At 34.9% G+C, this 21341-nt stretch overlaps 1 protein-coding gene across 6 annotated transcripts in view; it reads left to right on the top strand.

Moving 5' to 3' along the window:
- Positions 1 to 21341, top strand: part of LOC105485441 (polypyrimidine tract binding protein 2) — a 93247-nt gene that overhangs the window by 69972 nt on the left and 1934 nt on the right. For 4 of the 6 annotated variants that reach the window (XM_011747794.2, XM_011747795.3, XM_071075019.1 and 1 more), the window contains 4 exons: positions 12040 to 12194; positions 13676 to 13709; positions 14127 to 14219; positions 21107 to 21323. In XM_011747794.2, coding sequence (XP_011746096.1) covers positions 12040 to 12194; positions 13676 to 13709; positions 14127 to 14219; positions 21107 to 21323 — 499 coding nt within the window. The remainder of the gene's footprint in view (positions 1 to 12039; positions 12195 to 13675; positions 13710 to 14126; positions 14220 to 21106; positions 21324 to 21341) is intronic. The other 2 variants (XM_011747797.3, XM_011747796.3) reach the window with 1 other exon arrangement.

Raw genomic sequence — 21341 nt, 5'->3', positions numbered from 1 at the left:
CTCTATTCCTTGGAGTTTGTTTTTTGTTTTTTGTTTTTTTTTTGAGACGGAGTTGTCTCGCTCTGTCGCCCAGGCTGGAGTGCATTGGCGCAATCTCGGCTCACTGCAACCTCCGCCTCCTGAGTTCACGCCATTCTCCTGCCTCAGCCTCCGAGTAGCTGGGACTACAGGTGCCTGCCACCATGCCCGGCTAATTTCTTTGTATTTTTTTTAGTAGAGACGGGGTTTCACCATGTTAGCCAGGATAGTCTTGATCCCTGACCTCGTGATCCTCCTGCCTTGGCCTCCCAAAGTACTGGGATTACAGGCGTGAGCAACCACGCCTGGCCTGCTTAGAGTTTTTTATGTCATCATTTTGTGACACAAACATTTAAAATACTGTAGCTTAGAATGAAATGTCTCAATCCTAGGAGCCAAAAGTTTGCTGAATATGAATACTAATATTAGCTAACCATTTTTCTGTCCTGTTTCAGGCACTCAACTGTTCTTAGCCCTTCACAAGTAATACATCATCTCTAAATGTAGTTACCATTATAGATCCCATTTTACAGATTTGGAAAGTAGGGCAGAAAGAACAGTTTGCTCAGATTCCCTTAACTTTTGAGTGACCAAGCCCTGGCACTCAATGCCAGGAAATCTAGTTCCAAGGTCCGTACTCCTAACTAATAAATAGTGGAATAAAATTAGATTAGCTTGACATTTTAGCCTGTCATCTTCTCCCCTGTAGAATAGTTATCAAGAATAATAATATACATGTAGTAAAAATGTAAGTCCCATCATTTTAGCTTTCTTTTTTTTTTTTTTTTACATAGTAAGATATTTTTTGTTACCAAGTCCATTCAGTATTTAGCCTGATTATCTTATTGATTAAAAAATGAAAAGTGAGTATTGTTCATACATTCATTCAAAATTGGGTACAAAACAAGGGTAGATATGTAACATGCAAATAATAAACTGAACTTATATTTTTATCTTTTTGGCAACACATTAAAATTTATGTCAATCTAATTTTTTCAAAATCTTTTTCTATAATATTTTATTAAGACTAATTATAGCAAATAGTAGCTGTAAAATTAAACCAAAAAACTTGTCTACTGCAGGACATATTTGAAAGCTATCCCCCAAGAAAGACCAAAGTAATCACATGTACATAAACATGCTGGTCTTTCTCAGAAATATTAAAAATACATAGATTTTAAAGCACATTGCTGAATGCCATAACACCAAAATAAAAAATATATATTAATTAAAAATTAATATTTTATTTTCAACGTAAATCAGAAATACTTGGTCAGAGGTCACTACCTGTCCTAACTGTCCCATAACTTTTACTTTCTCATTTCATGTGTTTTAATATCTAAGAAGTAAAAAATCGTTGGAATGTGCTTCTTTGTATGTACAATTTTAAATGATGTTGACTTCTTTGGATTATTGAACTGTCCTCTACTTTGCTGTAGCTGAATTTTTAAAATGTTAATTTTTAAGTCTTAAACTGTCTTTTGGAGGAAACATTGGAAGAGCTAAAGTAGATAGAGTTTATTTAAAATTTTTTAACACTGGATAAAATTTTTACTTTCGAGTCACAAATTAATTTGAAGCTGTGTCTTTTAGAGAGCTTATTCAGCTCTTAATTCCATTATAAGTAATATTTGAATGAATGTGTTTTATATCTGGAGTGATTTTTATCATCTGAGTAAAGGAAATATGTTTGATGGTAGTTGGGTACTTGGAAGGTATTACGGGTTACAGATGAGAAAAAAATGTTACTACATCATTTCATGTTTACATACTGACCAGCATTTTCAGTGAAATACGCTTATTACGGTAGGACTATAAAATGTTTTTCAAAGGTTTAATTATCCAGGGCAGATAGTTAAGACTATGTGATCATCCATTAAAAACTTTTCACATAGTCTTGCTTAAATGGATCCATTATGTTTACTCTTTATATTGTCCTCATCTGTAGTTTTAAGAAATTTACTTCATTTGTTAATACTTACTTTCCGTTACCTTCCCCTTTTCTATGACAATCTGTTGATACTTGAAGACCTCTCTTGTATTCATCTTAGAGTTAATATTTTTAAGGCCAAACAGCCTAAGTTCTATGGTAATCAACTCCAACTTTGCATAATTAAAATCTTCTGCATAAAGATAAGTTTAAGTCAAATCAGATTGCAGATTTTATTAAAGAAATTGTGTTTTTAAGAGTTGACAAATATATATTGTATGGCTAAAACAAAGAAAATACTTCTTTTGCTTCTGCATTTAGTAGAAGAAAAACTATATATGTTTTTGACCAAAGTATAAAAGATGATTCTTTCCAGGGAGGTAAATTATGTAGAAGATTTTCACTAGCAGCTCTAAACGGCTATCCTCAATTAATTGCCATGAACATTTCATAGCCCTAGAAGGATGTTGGCTCACTTCAGTGTCATCCTGGTTTATTCATTCATTGTATTATTCAGCAGTCATTTTAACACTGTACTACACACTTCAGGGACTCAGGAGAATAACAGAGTTTCTGTTTTCGTGAAGCTTCTCATCAGAGACAGCAAACATATGAGTTAGATCTAATTGGAGGCAAACTGAAATATATAGTGGAGTTAGTGTGGTTATCAGCACATAAATGAGTGATCCATCAACAAAAGGAGAAATTGGGAGGGTTTTATGGGCCAAAAAGATAGCATGATTAAATGTGATAGAGTATATGTCATGTTTTAGGAGTGATAAACATTCAGTTATGTGTGACGAATAGGATAATTGAAAAAATATGAAAGGTAATGATGTCAGAAAGTATTATGGGACAAGATCTTAAAACCGATGTTATCCAGGGAGTATGAATTTTATATGGGAATTCTTAAACTCCTTTTTCACTGGAAGATGAGCGTCTGAGTATCTGCGACTATTTGATGATATTATGTACCAAGTTTTAGATGTTTGGCTTTTTTCAGGTTATCAAAGTGGGGGATGAGTTAAGAACCATTGCTGTGAAGGATTCATCAACTATTTTTAGGCAGTTGGGTAAAAATGAGCAATTTAGTTTTAAGAAACCAACTGCGGCTCCAGAGTATGTTGGAAAAGTGAAAATAGAGATTAGGAAAAACAGGTAGGAGACTCTTAGTTTAATTAAGATGTAATTATACATCTAAGCTAGAAACGTAAAATGAGAATGCAAAGTAAGAAATCTGGGGAAAATTATATGTAAAAGTAATAGGACTTGGCTCTTATTGATATGATAGCTTATGAGAAAAATGTGGAGGAGTCCACCAGACAGTAGGAAATTCAGCCTAAGACTTGGGCAAGAGTTCTGTGGAGTTGTGTATTCAGAGGCCAGAGATGTGATGTTTAAAATTTTGATTTAAGATTTCCCAGGTATAAGAAAGCAAGAGGATTAAAGCATTGTAATTAAACTTTAAGCAGTGCATATTTATGTTATAGATAAGATAAACAAGAAGTCTAGCAATCAAATAAATAGGATTAAAATTAGTAGTGATTATTCAGTACAGTGTAGTTACATAAGATTATTCACAAGAGTGTATAAATCAAATTACAATGGATTAAGGATATAAATATGATGAGAAAGTAACTGTACTCTTTGAAGAAGTGTGCCATAGAAAAGAAGAAGAAATGGGGTGGTAGTTCAGGAGTAAAGTAGGAACCAATGGGGGGAATGTTTGCAGTGAGGCAGTATGTATAATCATTTAAAACATGGGCTTGGAGTCCTCTCATTTCCACGTTTGGACATAATGATAATAATACCTTCCATTTAAGGCTGTTGTGAGGATTAAATGTGTTAATGTGCAAAGAACTTTGTACAGTGCCTGGCATATAATAAATGCTTGCTACCTATTAACTAGTATCCTAGAATTGATTGTAAGGATTAGATCAGGAGTATAGTGTACATGTTGGGATTTAAATATAGAGATATATTTTTTAAGACCATTGTTAGAACCAGAAGAGATTTTTTATCAAGTTCACACAGAAATGTAGGTGCATTGGCTGGGCGTAGTAACTCGCACCTGCAATCCCAGCACTTTGGAAGGCTGAGGCAGGAGAATTGCTTGAGGCCAAGATTTTGAGACCATTCTGGGCAACCTCGCAAGACCCTATCTCCACCAAAAAAAAAAAAAAAAAGTAGATGCAGAGCTGGAAGCAGAACCGAAATCATCAGTGTTACAGTCATTATTCTTTCCTGTCACCATTATATGTCTTTATGAAGCAAGAGAGAAAGAAGAACAGATGAAAGAAGTGAGGATTTTGAAGTTGGTTGAAAAATTTGATTGAATTCTGATCTGAATATTATAAGACACTTGCTTAACAAGTTGAAAGTAGGAAAGTAGACTTAAGACTCTATTGGATTTGGGGAAACTCTCAAGAATGGACTGGAAATTCAGCTAAAAGTGGATTACAAAATATTTCTAGAATTAGCATTTGTGGGGTTTGTGTGTTTTCACTCAAGTATTTGTCAAGCCCAGATGAAAGTGTAGACAGAATATAAGACTGGATTTATCTAAGTCTGGAATTGTGTAACATTAAAGAAATAGTAGCAAATGAGCAGAGTGTTGGTCCAAGCTTAGGCTCTATGGTAAAGTCAAGTCAAGGGAGAATAGAAAGGGGGTCACCATAAAGGTCAAAAGTGGGTTTAGTGGTTGTGTGGGAATAGGAGGATCAAGAAAAGAAAGAAGTTAGGAAAGGAGATATAAGTGTTGAATGACCATTACAAAAAGAGACAGAGGAAAGAAAAATCAAGATGTAGCAAAAGAAGTTGCTAATATGGATGGATGTAGTAAAAACCATGAAAGTAGATGTTTTTAAGAAATCATGAGACGAGAGTCTTGGAAAAGTCATAGGTTGATGCAGGGAATGGAGAAGAAGGAAATAAAGCCAGGTGCTGAAGTCTTTATGTAATGGGAGGAGATGTTCCAGTAATCCAATGGCTATTTTGATGGGAAAGAGTGTGGTATGATTAGGTGGCATTGACATTGGAAACCAAACTTATTGATGGTGGTAGAACAGCAGTTTGAAAGTAACATTGGGCGGTGAGGTGGAGTGATGCATGATGCATCCTTGTTCTTTCCTTTGGAGAAAAGTTGAGGGAGACCAAAAATGACTTTTTGAGGGGATTGTGGAAGTTTCATTAGAAGAAAAGTAAGTTTTTAATTAAAAAGTTAATCTGAGGAACAGGTAGAATAAAAGTGTAGCTGTTAATGGTAGAAGAGAATGGATTCCATAAGGCAAAATAAGAACGAAAGGAAGGTTGGTGGAAGAGAAAGAGGATTGAATTGTTTCAAGAAAGAATAGCAGGTGTCATGCTTATGAAAAGTAAAATTTTTATTTTCAAATCAGGAAATAAAATGTAAAATGTGCCTTCCAAACCCCTTGGTATACATGGAAGATTGGTTCTAGGACACACACAGTCCCACTCCCTACCGCCTACCCCCTCCCCCACACACCCCCGGATACTAAAATCCACTGATGCTCAAGTTCCTTGTATAAAATGGTATAGTGTTTGCATATGACCTATACACAACCTCTTATATGTACTTTAAATCATCTTTAGATTACTTGTATTACCCAGTACCATATAAATGCTATGTAAATGGTTGTTATACTATATTGTTTAGGGAATAAGGACAAGAACAACTTTCTATACATATGCAGTACACCATCGTTTTCCCCCAAAATATTTTTATCCAAGGTTGGTTGAATCGGAACCCAGAGATACAGAGGGCTGACTATACTTTAAGAATTAGAATTAGCCAGTCATGGTTGCAGGCGCCTGTAGTCCCAGCTACTCCGGAGGCTGAGTCAGGAGAATGGCATGAACCTGGGAGGTGAAGCTTATAGTGAGCCGAGATCGTGCCACAGCGCTCCAGCCTGGGCGACAGACCGGGACTCCGACTCAAAAAAAAAAAAAAAAAAAAAATTAGAAGGTGCTGCCAGGCGCGATGGTTCTTGCCTGTAATCCCAGCACTTTGGGAGGCTGAGGCGGGCATATCACTTGAGGTGAGGAGTTTAAAACCAGCCTGGCCAACATGGTGAAACAACCGTCTCTACTAAAAATACAAAAATTAGCCAGGTGTGTTGGTGGGTGCCTGTAATCTTAGCTCCTCAGGAAGCTGAGTCAGGAGAATCGCTTGAACCCAGGAGGTGGAGGTTGCAGTGAGCTGAGATCATGCCATTGCACTCCAGCCTGGGCGACAGAGTGAAACTCCATCTCAAAAAAAAAAAAAAAAAAAAAAAAAAAAGAAGGGGCTTTAGAGTCCTACCACGAATGCTCTTCTGTTCAGTAGTACACAAGACTAATTACTACCAGATGTGAACAGGGAAAAGAAGTAAGACCAAAAAAAATCATAAATTACTTTGGATGGAACTTTTAGAATGGAAGATGGAGGGATAAATTTGATATTTTTCAGAATCATAAACTCTCACAAGTAAGGGGAACCTAAGGAAACAAGATGATTAGATGTAATAGGAGATACTGGACCAAAAAAAAAGGGGACATTAGATGCAAATTGAAGAAATCTGACAAAGAATGGACTTTTGTTAATTTATCAATATTGGTTGATTAATTGCAACAACTAATAAATTGCAATACCATACTAATGTATGGTGCTAATAATGGGGGATCTGGGGTTTCCAGGTTATATAAGAACGTTGTAATGTCTTAAGTTTGTTTGTAAATCTAAACCTTTTAAAATAGCTAAAAATTATAGATACAATTTCTAAATGATTTAATTAACAAAACCAGTTTAATTCTTCAGTTGAAATGAGCAAGGTTAGGGATACCTGTGTGTTTCAGTGTAATATCTGAAAGGAAGAGAACAGATACATAATTTGTATCACTTCTGTCTGGACTTAGGGTCTCTTGTCATATACATGGCTGGGCATCCATCAGCTTCTGTGGAGGAAAGGTTAGTAATTATAGTGTCAGAACTAACATGAGAATTTTAGGAGATTGCTGAGTCACTCACAGTGTCTGGGTGACCCATCTGATGAGGGCCATTTCACATGAAGAAGATTCCTGCAGCACCTTCTTTTCTTCAGCACATGATCGTTTAGGAAGCTCTTTTACATTATTTTATCTTTATAACAATCCTCAGAGTAGATCGAGTATTTTTATCCCTCCTTATCAATATGTGAAAACAGTTTTTTCCTGCATATCTGCTGCCTTAGCTAAAGATGCAAATCATTAAAGTTAAAATTATAATTTCTGTAGCTAAAAGTAATCTGTTAGAGCCAGTGTATACAATATGTTTAATATGCTTTCTATAACTTTCTCAAAGGGCCCATGGTGAGTTTATTGTCCTCTCATTTAGCTGGGAGTTCAGAACAGAATTATTTTCTAGAATGTATTATGATATAAATAGTGCATCATGATATATTTTGTAGGTTTGTATATTTTTATTGCAGCAGACAGTATTGAGATTAAACCTAAAAATACCTGATTGACAAAGTAATTTTTCAGACAAAAGTATATCGAGGGAAATTGGAGAATCTTCAGAGGCTTTAAAAAAGTCCAGGAAAATCTTAAGACTACTCCAGTGATTTAGAACTGTGTAAAGGTAGCCTAAGTCGTTTTTCTAAGTTATCAGCTGAGGGGAGGAAATAATGAAAGAGAAATACATACTAGTGGGATTAAGGACAGGTGGTGGCTCCTCTTACCTATTAAAGCATTCTTACACCATACTATGAACTGTGTAAAAGGAAGGATCATTGGACATAATAGATCACCTGACAAGGTGGCCCAGAATGGTGGAAGTAAATCGACAAGTGAGGAGACTGAATTAGCATTCAGACAGTGGGGACCTCACACCTTGCATTCCCCTTTTTGGTAAGATTTTTATTACCTCCTTAGTTGGAAAGAGGTAAATTCATCTATTTTGAGCCCAAATTTTTCTGACTAGAAGATTGGTAGTCTTATTTTTACTAAAGTGCAAGATTATTTAGTAAAATATAGCATTCTCTGGCTTTTTTTTTTTTTTTTTTTTTTAATGTTTCAGATCTGTCACACTAAAAAGGGCTTTAGGCTGGGTGTTGTGGCTCACCCCTGTAATCCCAGCACTTTGAGAGGTCAAGGTGGGAGGATTGCTTGAGGCCAGCAGTTTGAGACCAGCCTGAGCAACATAGTGAGATCTCAGTCTCTACTAAAATTAAAAAAAATTAGCCAGGCCTGGTGGCATGTGCCTGTAGTCCCAGCTACTTAGGAGGCTGAGGTGGGAGGATTGCCTGAGCCCAGAAGATAGAGACTGCAGTGAGCCATGATCATGCCACTGTACTCTAGCTTGGGTGACAGACTGAACCTTGTCTCAAAAAATAAAGGGTGGGGAAGCTTTAGCCTAGACTTTTAATTCTCAAATTACCATTATAAATTTATTTTAATTATTAACTAATTATTTTAATTCTCAATTAGTGTGTTTCCATGATAAGGCTTGATGTTCTAAACAATATCATACCACCAAGTTACCTCTGCTGGAAAACCCAGATTTCAAGAAAAAAAAAATGTATTTTGAAAACAATTATGTCTTAAATATTTAAAATTCTTTTTGACTGGTTTTCACCATCTTTAAATGTTTTTGGTAAGTAATTTTCATTAGATTATTTAAATGTATAGTGGCACAGTAGGGTTGTATCTCAGATATGAAGTGATTTTTCATAAAAATAAAGTGTTAACCTTAGGCCAGTATGTTTAGGTCAATACTGAATTTAAATAGATTGATAATTTTTTAAATATACTTTATGAATTTGTAATTTTTCCTGAGATTTCAAGAGGGAAAAATGAGTAGGAGATGACTGAGAGCTGTAAAGTTTGGGAGTGTCAATTAACTCATCATTCATTTAAAATATATATGTCATATATTACAGCATTTTCTTTTATTTGAAGTGAGTAAATGTTATCTTTTAAGTTCCTTAGTAGTTTTTGAGGACTCCATATATACAAAGCATGTGAATATTTGGTAGCGTTTTACAAATGTCCAGAGATTTGTAAGAGTTCCCGAGATCCTTATAGGGGGCCTACAAAGTTTAGTATTACTTTTCATGCTAATACTAAAATATAGTTTGCCTTTTTTTACTTTTTCTCTTAATAGCGTACAGTGGCATCACTCTGAAGGCTAATAGTATGTGTGTTTGTGTGCTTTAAAAAGTTAGTGGTTTTGTCCGGGCACATTGGCTCAGTCCTGTAATCCCAGTACTTTGGGAGGCTGAGGCGGGCAGATCACCTGAGGTCAGGAGTTCGAGACCAGCCTGGCCAACATGGTGAAACCCCATCTCTTCTAAAAATACAAAAATTAGCCGGGCGTGGTGGCGGGTGCCTGTAGTCTCAGCTCCTCGAGAGGCTGAGGCAGGAGAATCGCTTGAAGCCAGAAGGTGGAGATTGCAGTGAGCCAAAATCTTGCCATTACACTCCAGCCTGGGGGACAAGAGCGAGACTCCGTCTCAAAAAAAAAAAAAAAAGTTCTTGGTTTTAATTTCTGAAATGATAACCATTAATAGAACCCAAATTAACAAAAACTCCTTGTGATCCTCTATAGTTTTTAAGACTATAAAGGGGGCCTGAGACCAAAAATTTGAGAACGTTTTCACTTTGGGATACAAAGTTTAAGACAATTGTAGTTAAATAAGTAGGAGATACAGAGTATTTTAATAAACAGTAGATGGTTATAAGAGTCAAGAGATGTACAGAGAAAATGCTAGTGATGAGCAGATTTTTTTGGTAACTAATTTTAATTCCACAGTGAAGATTTTTTGGTTTAGTGGGCCCTTAGAATTGCTTCTTCCTGTTAGGATTAAAAGTGAAACCAGAAATTAAAATGATTTAATTTTTTTATTTTGGTAAAGATCTAGTCCAAATATCCTTGATGGACTTTTAAAAAAAACAGGCTTTGTATTGTTAAAAAGAGAATTTGAGGCTTGGTACTGAACAACTTCTGCATGCCATATTGAAGTTGGTGGTTTTGTGTTTGTTTGCCATCAGTCGGATCTCATAAAGACTACGGAATTTAATAGAATTTTAAAGTTACCATTTTTCCTAAAAGGTAGCTAACTAAAGGCAGGAAAATAGGAGAATGATGCAACAATATAATAACTACATCTGGAGTTTCTGCTACTAATAAATAATTGTATTGTCAACTTTAGTCAAATATTCTGTGCATTCAGTCAGAGCTATCTGAAAATACTGATGAATAGTATTACAGTGTGGGGAGGTCACTTCTCAAGACTGCAAGAAAAAAAAATTGTTGTGTGTAGGAATGCATGCCTGGGAATTAGGAATGTATGCTTGACAGCAAATGAACATATCTGTTGAATGTTAAATGAGAACAACTTATGGGGTGGATAGTGAGAGGTATAGTATTTAACATGGAGAAGTTAGTAATATAGTAGAATATTTGATTGAAAAGATCCACATTGGTGTATTCAAAGACACACTGAAGACTATTATGCATTAGTAAGTATTAAACATGAGAATTTTTTATTTTAAAATTAGATTCTAATTTCTGAGATTTACTTTAAGAATAAAAGGGGATGAAACAAGATTGGCCATGAGTTCATCATTGTTAAAGCTGGGTGATGGCTACATAGAGGTGCATTATTATAGTCTCTTTACTTTTGTATATGTTGGAAATTCTTCCAAAACAAAATGTAAAGCCATAAAAAAGGTAGCAAAGTAAGAAAAAAGGAGAGCCAACAAAAACGGGTATAGACAAAGAGCTGTGAAAAGAAACTCATCAAGAGCAAGAGTATTAAATGAGAAACATATGCCACTGACAGAGTTCTCAGAAGAGATAAAGGCTGAATTAAAAAGAGATGAAGGGGAAAGTTTCGTAAATCAAAAATTTAGGTTAAGGATTGTGAATATTAAAGAGCACTTCAGACTGCCAATGAAAGGTCACACAGTGTAGTGTCTATAAAGTAAAAAGATCAAAAACCTGACTTTCAAAAGAGTAAGATCTCTAAAACCAAAGGTAACAGCAGATTCTTATGAAATGCACCAGAAAGCTGGAAAGAAAGAAGAAATAAAATGTGAACTTATGGAACAAGAGTGGTAAAGGCCCGTTCTACCCAGGTATGTTATGAAATCAAATTCATTTAGTTTGGGTGTTTGTTCCTCTATGTTGGGAAGGTAAAAAAGAACATACAATTCATTTGTTTAGTGAACCAATATTTATGAGAAATAAGCTAGTGTGTAAGAATTTAAGGGATGAACGTATTCCAAGCTGATTGGTAATTGAAAAGTAGATGAAGGGTGCTAACACAAAAGGGAATTCTGTCTAGAATAAATGACTGAAGAGATGGTGACTTAAAGGTAGTAGGACAGCAGTAAGACTGGAAACTAGAACAATAAAATAAGGAAATGATAACATAGATTGGGAAAGGATAGGAAAATACTGAAACAAAATCTGTGTTATAGTGATGGTTTCTTGTTCTTTGAACTGGAAGAGTGTTGTTTTGAAGAAACCTGTATTATAATTACTTGAGTGTATAATTAAGAAGGCAAGCACATTTTGCTAAGATTTTCTTTATTTGCATGAATTAAATGATGTTCAGAGTGATTTGTCTCTAGGAGCTGAAAGACTACTATCTTTGTTTCTTAAGCTGTAATTATTTGTCTGATTTCAAGTGTGAGTTTATGAAGAAGATAGCACTTGCAGAAAATAGTGAATTACCATTATGTATGTCGAAAGTGATACTTTTTTACATTTGGCTTATTACTGTAAATCATGGAAGTGAATTTTCCAAGCCTGTGACTTGGAATTATATTCTTCATGCTTTGTTTGCTTTTCCAGAGGAAATAGAGTATTATATATTTGATATTTTAACATAATACAGGTATGTACTTTAGTTCAATTAATGGTTTTGTTGAAATCGATTATTTTTCTCTACTACACATCAGCAAACAATTTTTCTAAACACTATAAAAATTAACTTTCAGGAACCATTTGGAATGGTCAGCCGTAAGCCATGCAGCCATCGTGCTTAAATTGGTTTTTGTAAACGACTTGTGTGTGTTTCGTAAAATATGCTTTATTTTAAAATTAGGGCTTCCTGTTGCAGCTGTTCCAGGAGCTCTGAGTCCTTTGGCTATTCCAAATGCTGCTGCAGCAGCTGCTGCAGCTGCTGCTGGCCGAGTGGGTATGCCTGGAGTCTCAGCTGGTGGCAATACAGTCCTGTTGGTTAGCAATTTAAATGAAGAGGTTAGTAAAATAATCTCTAATGTTTATTCTTTAACTCCATTTCATTCGTGAAAGTTTTTCATGTTTATTTCATTTTGCACTTGCCTTTCTTTTTATGTACATTCATTAGTCGAAGAATTTTCTGTATGTTTCTACTTCTGAATAAAATCTATGTATTGTTTAGGTAATACTTTTCCTTAAACAGTCATGTCTCTTTATATCTATATTTGTATATTTTTTAACCTAACCTATTTTTCCTAAGAAAAATATGGTGAAGTACTGTAGTTTGGCTTATCATTTTGTTGTTCTCAAAGGCAAATGTGATCTAATTTGCAAATTTAACTGTAAAACAATTTTGCTCTTTGCCTTTTCTAATTATTTGCTTGTTCATTTCATGCTTATATGTCATTGCATTTTTTTTAAATCTTATTTTATGTGAACTACTCTAATACATTTTTCTTTGAAGGTTCTTCCAAAGATCTTGACGAGGCACTCTTCCAGTCTTTCTTAGTAATTTTTTCTTTGCAGTTATTAGTCATTGTCTTCTAAAAATATTTTTAAACTTTATTCCCCCACCCCTTCCTTCCTGACCCCCGACCCACCCCACCCACCTCACCCAGTTAAATAAAATTTATTGCTAAGTTATTTTCTTTAGTTGTACATTTTATGTCTGGTATATTTTATTTTGAATGCTATGAAAGCTGGTATGAAATGTGGGAAGCTCAGTGTATCAGTTTATGATGTCTAATTTGAATTTGTTTCATTTTTAATTGGCCTCTGTTAATATGAACGTTAGCTTATTTTATCCATTTAATACTATTATCATTCACAGTTCTGCATGCTAAAATGTTTGAATCAGAGTGCCTTTGTTTTTGTTTTAAGACTTTTGCCTGCATTTCATAACCAGCCATGCTTATGCAGTTAAAGTTCAAAGTTAAAAATTCCTATGCATGCTTTCCTTCCCTATGTTGAGATGAAATGCTGTAATTTACTCTTTGATATAGATGTACTTTACCCATATTTGTCTTGGATGACTACATTTTACTCAGTTTTTCTTGTACAGTACATAAACCAACCATTTTCTGACCAAATTCCTGCATTTCCTATGTACTGACCTATATTTTATTTTGTTTTTGTTCCCCAATTCCTTATTTTTTTCTTCTGCATTGCTGTTTCCCTTCCCCATTTCATCCTTTTCCCTGTGTGTTCACCTTCCCTTTCCTTGTCTTTTCCCAAATGCCCATTCCCTTCCCTGTCTTATCCTTTATTTTCCTTGTCCTTGTCTTCATTCCCTGTCTCCATTCCCTATGTTCATGCTTCTGTGCTTGAACAAATGTTCCTCGGACCAACTTGCCCCAATTAACCGCCTTGAACCATGATCCATGACCACCTCACCATTCTGCGGGAACCACCCTTCGTTATGGATGATCTGTTCATCTCCGCTCTTCCTCGACTCTTCTCTCTTCTTGTCTTACGCTGCTTGCTCTTCTCTCCTTCTAAAGATGGTTACGCCCCAAAGTCTGTTTACCCTCTTCGGTATGTTATTGTTAGCACTATACTTTTATTATTGATTTGATTTTTGTTTCACCTTAATTCTTATTTGTAGCTAGCACTTTGGCTTAAAGTTGAATAGTAAATCTTTTGCTATTTTTCTTTGCTATTTAAAACTCTCCATAGACACAAAATTTGTTTTAATGCATGCTAATTTATTTTGCATGGTCTTTAATTTAATATCATTCACATAGCTTTGAGGGTTTATCAAAAATTATTCTTTTCAAAATTCACTGTTCAAAATCTTGATCTTCTTTATTCATTTGTGAGAATGATGAGATTGAATGAGTGATCATGTTGATGTCTGAATGTTTCATTGATATGTCAGAAAGATAATCTTTAGGTGACTTTCACATAAAATTAATTCCATTTTTGGATTACCTCTCTGTGGCTCCAAAAAAGGTGTTTATGGAGATGTGCAGCGTGTGAAGATTTTGTACAATAAGAAAGACAGCGCTCTAATACAGATGGCTGATGGAAACCAGTCACAACTTGGTAAGATTAAACTATGTTTCATCTGTACATCTTCACTTCTGCTTTCAAATGCGTATGTGAATCTGTGAATAAAAATAAACTCCTTTACATCAGTAAGAAATTATTTATTTTAATGGCCAGGGCTCAAAATGTCATTTTAATGTGAATAGTTGTATGTGGTGAACATATTTGTATTTTTCTGCTATCCTCCTCCTGTTTTTCAAATGCACTCATAATAGGAAAAGATTTTAGCTTCAAAATTGTAATAATAGTTTCACATGAGAATTATTTATTTTGAAGATTCATAGTGATTTTTGTTCTAGCTACTCCTTGTTAATAGAAGCTAACTGTTCATATACCCATAGAATCCTTCTTAATGCCGTGTTATTTTAATTCTTGTAAAGTCTTGCGATACCAGGTTTACAAAATGAAAAGCTTGTGCTAAAAACACTGTTGTTAATCACTTTGGGAATCTTAAAAGGTAGTTTAGTCAAGTTACACTTTATATCATTACTTAAATAAGTAATTGATTATTTTAATTAAACTTATGTCATTTGACTTCATACATAGTTGAATACATAAATCTAGAACACACCTGCACATTCACACCAGTGATTGACTGTAAATGCCAGGATGTTCTTACAGCTCTGTTCATTGAGATTCAGGGATAATGGTGCCTCAGACTGATTGTATTCACATTGTTAATTTGTAAATTTGCCATTTTTGATGTTAGGACGAGTGTATTTTTGCTTTTATATCCCTGTGAGACTCAGATGAACAACTTGTTACACTAGACCAATTTTGGCCTTTGGCATCACGTAGAAAATTTTGAATTTCAAACACATAATAGGTTTGAATTTTAGTGTTTCTTGGCAATACTCTTAGCAACTCAGATGAGGTATAAAACTATCCATCTGGCTCTCCATTTTTAAAATGGTGGTATGTGTCTTACAGAGGTATGAAAGTGCTGATTATGTCATGATCCTTAGTATATATTTTCCTCTGTGTGCACTTCTGTACTCTGGTTGGAATAGTAATTGCTGTTGCTTTCATACATGTTGTAAGTAGCACTTGGCAGTACTTCATAATCAGAGTGTTCTCAAATATGTCATTTTTTCCCCTAATTGTTTGAGGTATGGGTGGCATTATGTGTCATTTAAATAAAGGATGCAGAGTCTTTATGGTTGATAATTACCTGTGGTAGAGTCACCTCAGATCTTCTAGATAGTTTTTGTTTTATGTAAAGACTGTTCTAAGTAATACTTTAATTTTTTGCCATACTTGTAGTCTGCTTGGGCTGCCAAAACCAAAATACCACGGACTGAGTAGATGAAACAACGAAAATTTATTTCCTCAAAGTTTTCAGAAATAAAACTTTGGGGTCTAGAAGTCCCAGATGAAACTGCTAGCAGATTGTTTCTGGTGAGGTCTCTCTTGACTTGCAGCCAACCATCTTCCCCAAGTGTCCTCATGTGGCCTTTCCACTGTGCAGGCTCGTTAAGAGTCTCTTCCCCTTATAAGGATACTAGTCCTGTTGAATCAGGGCTCTACTCTTAATGACCACATTTACTGAATTACCTCCTTAAAGGCCCTGTTTTTAAGTACAGTTACATTGGGGGTTAGGACTTCAACATACAAATTTTGGGAGGACACAGTTGAGTTAATAGTACTTAAATTTGTAAATCATTTATTGTCATTAAAGTTTTGACTTGCTAGGAAGGCTTATAAGTTTTGGACTATATGTAGTGGTAAATAATTCATTTCTCATTGCTGCTAGGTAGATTTTTGCTTTCGTGAACTATGTGACCATAAAAATATGTACTGACACCATCACTTCCTTTAAAGCACACCCACACACACACACCCCCACACCCACACAAACATCTGTGGTGTACTATTGAGAACAAATAAATGAGGCCAAAACATTTTTTTGTTTCTGAACTCTATTCTTTATTCTTTTTGTTTTACAAGGGGACTCTATTTGTGAGTATTCATTGCTTTGTATTATAGGCAGATGTCTTTATGCTTAAGAGGTAACATGGGAAAAATAAGTGGCAAGGAAAATTAAGAGAGATACTCAGAAATGTTTAAATGTGAATGGAACTGTAAATCTTACAGGCCATGTTAAATTGTTTCAGACCAGAGTTTTAAAATTTGTAAACATTAAGGTGTTTTCAAATATTAATACTCTTAGAATTTTTCTTAGAGTATTATTGGGTAATATTTCTTAGAGTATTACTGTATAATTTGTAAATTCTCATCTTTAAAAGTAGTATATTGATCTCCAAGATTAAAATAAATTCTAACGAAATGCCAACTAGTAGTTTATTCATAGTAAAATAATTTAGTTTCTCTAGTTCATGTTTTCAAGAACTATTTTTTTAAATGCCTGCTTTTAATATATAGCTACCATCTCAAAAGTAAACTTAGTTCTTATTTATAATAAGCCTTTACAAAATTATATCAAAATGTTCTGTAAAGTGAGTGGAAATCATTCTGCTGTTATGATATTTGAACAGTTTTTGTGTATATTGGTTTTCACTTCCACTGTTACGAGTAATGAGTAGTTGCCACACTTTGGGGGCATTGCTGTTTTCATAAAAGAGAGATCTTACCCTCCAAAACAAAACAAGGGAAGGAGAGGGAGACAGCAAATTTATATGGAGAAAAATAGGGAAAAATTAAAAATTATGGTAGAATCAAATTCTGATGCATCAGTAATAGTGAAAAATGTAAAGGAATAAATTTGTTAACTAAAAAGATTGTCAAACTTAGTATTTAAAAAGCTACCTGTATACTTTTTACAAGAGACATGTAAAGCAGAAGGATGGAAAGATTGAAAGGAAAAGGATGTGAAGAGATACTAATATACTGGGCAGATAGTAAGCAAAACAAAACTTAAATACCTTTATTAACTTAAGACCGAGAATTGATAAAGGATTTAGTTCACTGGGAAGATATAACAGTTTGTGTATATGTGTGCCTAGTGAAATAGCTTCAAAATACATAGTAAGTGGATAGAACTACAGGTCGACTTGAGCAAATCTATTATAGTGGTGGATTTCAGTTCACCTTTCTGAATTACATGTCAGACTGACCCGAAAAAGACAAAATCAACAAAGATACAAATGATACAATTACCTTAACAGAATTATGTGTCTAAAAGTTACACATCCAGTACAGTTTTTAAACACATATGGAACATTTTTGAAAAATCAGCCACATACTAAACCATAAAGCAAGCTTCATCTAATTTCAAAGGGTATCATACAGACCTCATTCTCTGACTATTGCACAATTAAGTTAGAATTAATAACAAAAAAATGCATTTAAAATCTGTGTCCAGAGATATAAAAATAAGTCTCAGTATTGCATGAGTCAAAAGTTTGTTTTTTTGTTTTGTATTGTTTTGTTTTTTGAGACAGGTCTTGCTCTGTCCCCCAGGCTGGAGTGCAGTGGTATTGTGGCTCACTGCAGCCTCGACCTCCCAGGCTCAAGCAATCCTTGTACTTAAGCCTCCCAAGTAGCTGGGACTACAAGCATGCATCACTTGCCCGGCTAATTTATTTTTATTATTATTTTTTGTAGAGATGAATTCTCACTATGTTGCCCAGACGGAAGTTATTTTAATGGGAATATAAAAATACTTAAAATTAAGCGATAAAGTACTATATACATATAAATTAGATATATGTGGTACAGTGAAAGAGATGTCTTGACGGGAAGTTTTAACTTTAAGAATAACAGTGTTACCCCCAGGAAAGGAGATATTAAAGATAAGACTAGAAATCAGTGGTATAAAAGACAGTTGAGTGAAAAAAACATGCCACAAGTTGGGTTCTTTGAAAAGACTAAAGAAATGGACAAACATCTAAAGATTGATTAAAACATGAGAGTGGTAACACAAAAAAATATTTTTTTAATTATAAAGGGGAGAACCATTGAAAAAGCTCCAGTTTCCACATCATATAAATGCCACCTATATCTGTAAATTTCTTGAGGTCTTTTAAATTTTTTATTATTCATTAATATCTTCTTCATAGATGGATTAAGGGAAAGGTAAAAAAATTACATTCAACCAAAAATGCCATTTCAGTTGTGAAACACTGACTTTTTCCTTCTTTATTATTGCCTTGTCCATTTATGCCATATTTCTTGGAATAGGAGACTTCAAAGTGTAAGATTTACATTGTTTAAAATTTTATTTATTTAAAATTAGTAATTCAGATAGTTTTATTCTGCTCTGTTTACTCATTGTGTACTTTCAGTTTTTGACAAAGCTTTTGTTTTCTTTTTTACTTAAAAACTTTGGTACTCTAATTATCCTCCCCCTTCCCCTTTAGATCACTTCAGATCCTATTGTCAGCAATCAGCTGGCTAGAACTCTCATTACCTGGCTACCTTCTGAGGTAGCTGTTTGGTTATTTTGCTTTATTCTAATCCCATTCCTCTATCACTCATCTGTTCTGTATACAGTTACTATGCCTGGGACTTTTTATTTTCTTATTCCTTCCCTCCATTATCTCAAAGCTCAGCTGTTTGTGCTGTCTTTTTATTTAGACAGCTTTTTTTCTGACAACCTTAAGTCTACTTATTTATATCACTTTATTTCTCAAACCCATACTTAATAACACATTTTGTCTGAGGTAGTAGCACTTTATCTAAACAAAAGTTTATTCACTTAAAACAGTTACAGAGGCCGGGCGCGGTGGCTCAAGCCTGTAATCCCATCACTTTGGGAGGCCGAGATGGGCGGATCACGAGGTCAGGAGATCGAGACCATCCTGGCTAACACGGTGAAACCCCGTCTCTACTAAGAAATACAAAAAATAGCCGGGCGAGGTGGCAGCGCCTGTAGTCCCAGCTACTCGGGAGGCTGAGGCCGGAGAATGGCGTGAACCCGGGAGGCGGAGCTTGCAGTGAGCTGAGATCCGGCCACTGCACTCCAGCCTGGGCTACAGAGCGAGACTCCGTCTCAAAACAAACAAACAAACAAACAAACAGTTACAGAACTTTAAAATTTTATAATTCAGTGGGTTTTATTGTAAAAGGATTTTATGTACTGTCACTGTAGATAATTGGTTTTACAGGTATAAGTGTAAATTTGCAAGTATATGAAATTAAGTATGTGAAATGCAGTGCGAGAAACAAATAAGAACATTCAGGCTTGTGAGAAGATTGTTTTTTTTTTTTTTCTGTTAGCCTTGGCGGAAAATCTGAGAAAACTTATAATATATAACACTGGAGTGACAATCAGGAAGAGTGCCCCCCCCCCTTTTTTTTTAAACAAATTAGAGAAGTAAGTTCAGTGGCTAGTGGTTATCACAATAAGAAAAATTTAAGCAAGTTATAGGTAAAATAATTTACTTTTCTGAATGGTACCTCATATTTTGACAGCATTATCCTTTTCAGGTCTGTTTTATGTTTAATTGGTTTATTTATACATGTGAGTATGAGATTCGTGGATTTAACCAGTTCTTTGTATCTTCTGTGTCAAAATGTATACTGTAGTATACTGTTTATATTAGAAACTCTTTGAAAGTGGATGTTCTCAGTTTCCTGATCTTCCACATTGTCTTTATCTCTCTGCTGTTTTTTATTTGTTTTTGTTTTGTTTTTGTTTTGAGACGGAGTCTTGCTCTGTCACCCAGGCTGGAGTGCAGTGGCACCATCTCAGCTCACTGTAACCTCCACCTCCTGAATTCAAGTGATTCTTCTGCCTCAGCCTCCTGAGTAGCTGGGACTACAGGCACGAGCCACCATGCCTAGCTAATTTTTGTATTTTTAGTAGAGACGGGGTGTCACCATATTGGCCAGGCTGGTCTTGAGCTCCTAGACCTCGTGATCCGCCCACCTGGGCCTCCCAAAGTGCTGGGATTACAGGCGTGAGCCAACACGCCTGGCATCTACTGTTATACTTTAATGTTTTCATCTAGTTGATTATAGTCATTTAGACCTTCAGTTTAACGAAAGGGCATGACATACTAGAAATGGTCTTTTTTAGTTATTTTGACTGGTGAATAAAACATGTAACTGTTTCTAGCATCAGACCAGTTCATTTAGTTTAAAAATGATCCAGCAGCTATGTCAAGAAGTAGTCATGTAATGTTCTTTGTTCACACACTGCACTATGTTCTGGGGTAGAGGCAAAGGTTTGAATTTTGGAATATTTGCATTATACCAATTGAGCTTTCCAAATCTGAAATGCTCCAGTGATCATTTCCCTTGAGCAACTTGTTGGCATTCAGTTTTGGATTTTGGAACATTTCAGATTTCAGATTTCTGCATTAAGGATACTCAACCTGTACAGACTGGGAAAGGTATAAGCCATATTAAAGAATGAGTTTCAACTTTGTCCTTGAGTTTTCAGCATGTGTTGACATGATCAGATTTGTAATTTACGAAGGTCATCAAGCTGCTGTATAGAAAATGGATTGGAAAAAAAAAAAAATCCAGCAGGAAGACAAACGATGAGACTGAGGTATCCAGATAAAAAATAATGGCAGTGAAAAGTAGAGAAATAGAACATGAATTTGAGAGATAATTAGGAGGAAGGCTATCACAGTATTTAGCAATTAGGATGTGTAACAGAAGGGAGAAAAAGAGCTAGGGATGATTATTAAGTTTCTTGTGTAGCTCACTATACGATTTGTCAGCAGGATTGTTGAGGAAGATAGATATTCATAATCTGGATTTTCATTCTATGAAAGTAGCTGGCTTTTTTGCCAGAATGCCATGTCTAGTACAAATGAAAATGTACTTAAGTCTTGTCACCAATGGCTATGGTAAATTGGTGATTTATTTTAAAATCATAAGAAAATTCAAATTTTTAAGCTGTTACTTTAAAAGAATTATTTTTGTTTTGAGCTTTGATATTGTTTGTTAATAGACATGCTTTCTTTTTATAGCCATGAATCATCTTAATGGACAGAAAATGTATGGAAAAATTATTCGTGTTACTCTGTCGAAACATCAGACTGTACAACTACCTCGAGAGGGACTTGATGATCAAGGGCTAACAAAAGATTTTGGGAATTCCCCATTGCATCGTTTTAAGAAACCTGGATCCAAAAATTTTCAAAACATTTTTCCTCCTTCTGCCACTCTTCACCTATCTAATATCCCGTAAGTATATAAGCTAGA

The sequence above is a fragment of the Macaca nemestrina genome, chromosome 1, assembly GCF_043159975.1.
Source record: "Macaca nemestrina isolate mMacNem1 chromosome 1, mMacNem.hap1, whole genome shotgun sequence".
NCBI classification, from domain to species: domain Eukaryota; kingdom Metazoa; phylum Chordata; class Mammalia; order Primates; family Cercopithecidae; genus Macaca; species Macaca nemestrina.
This window is presented reverse-complemented; position numbering and strand designations above follow the sequence as displayed.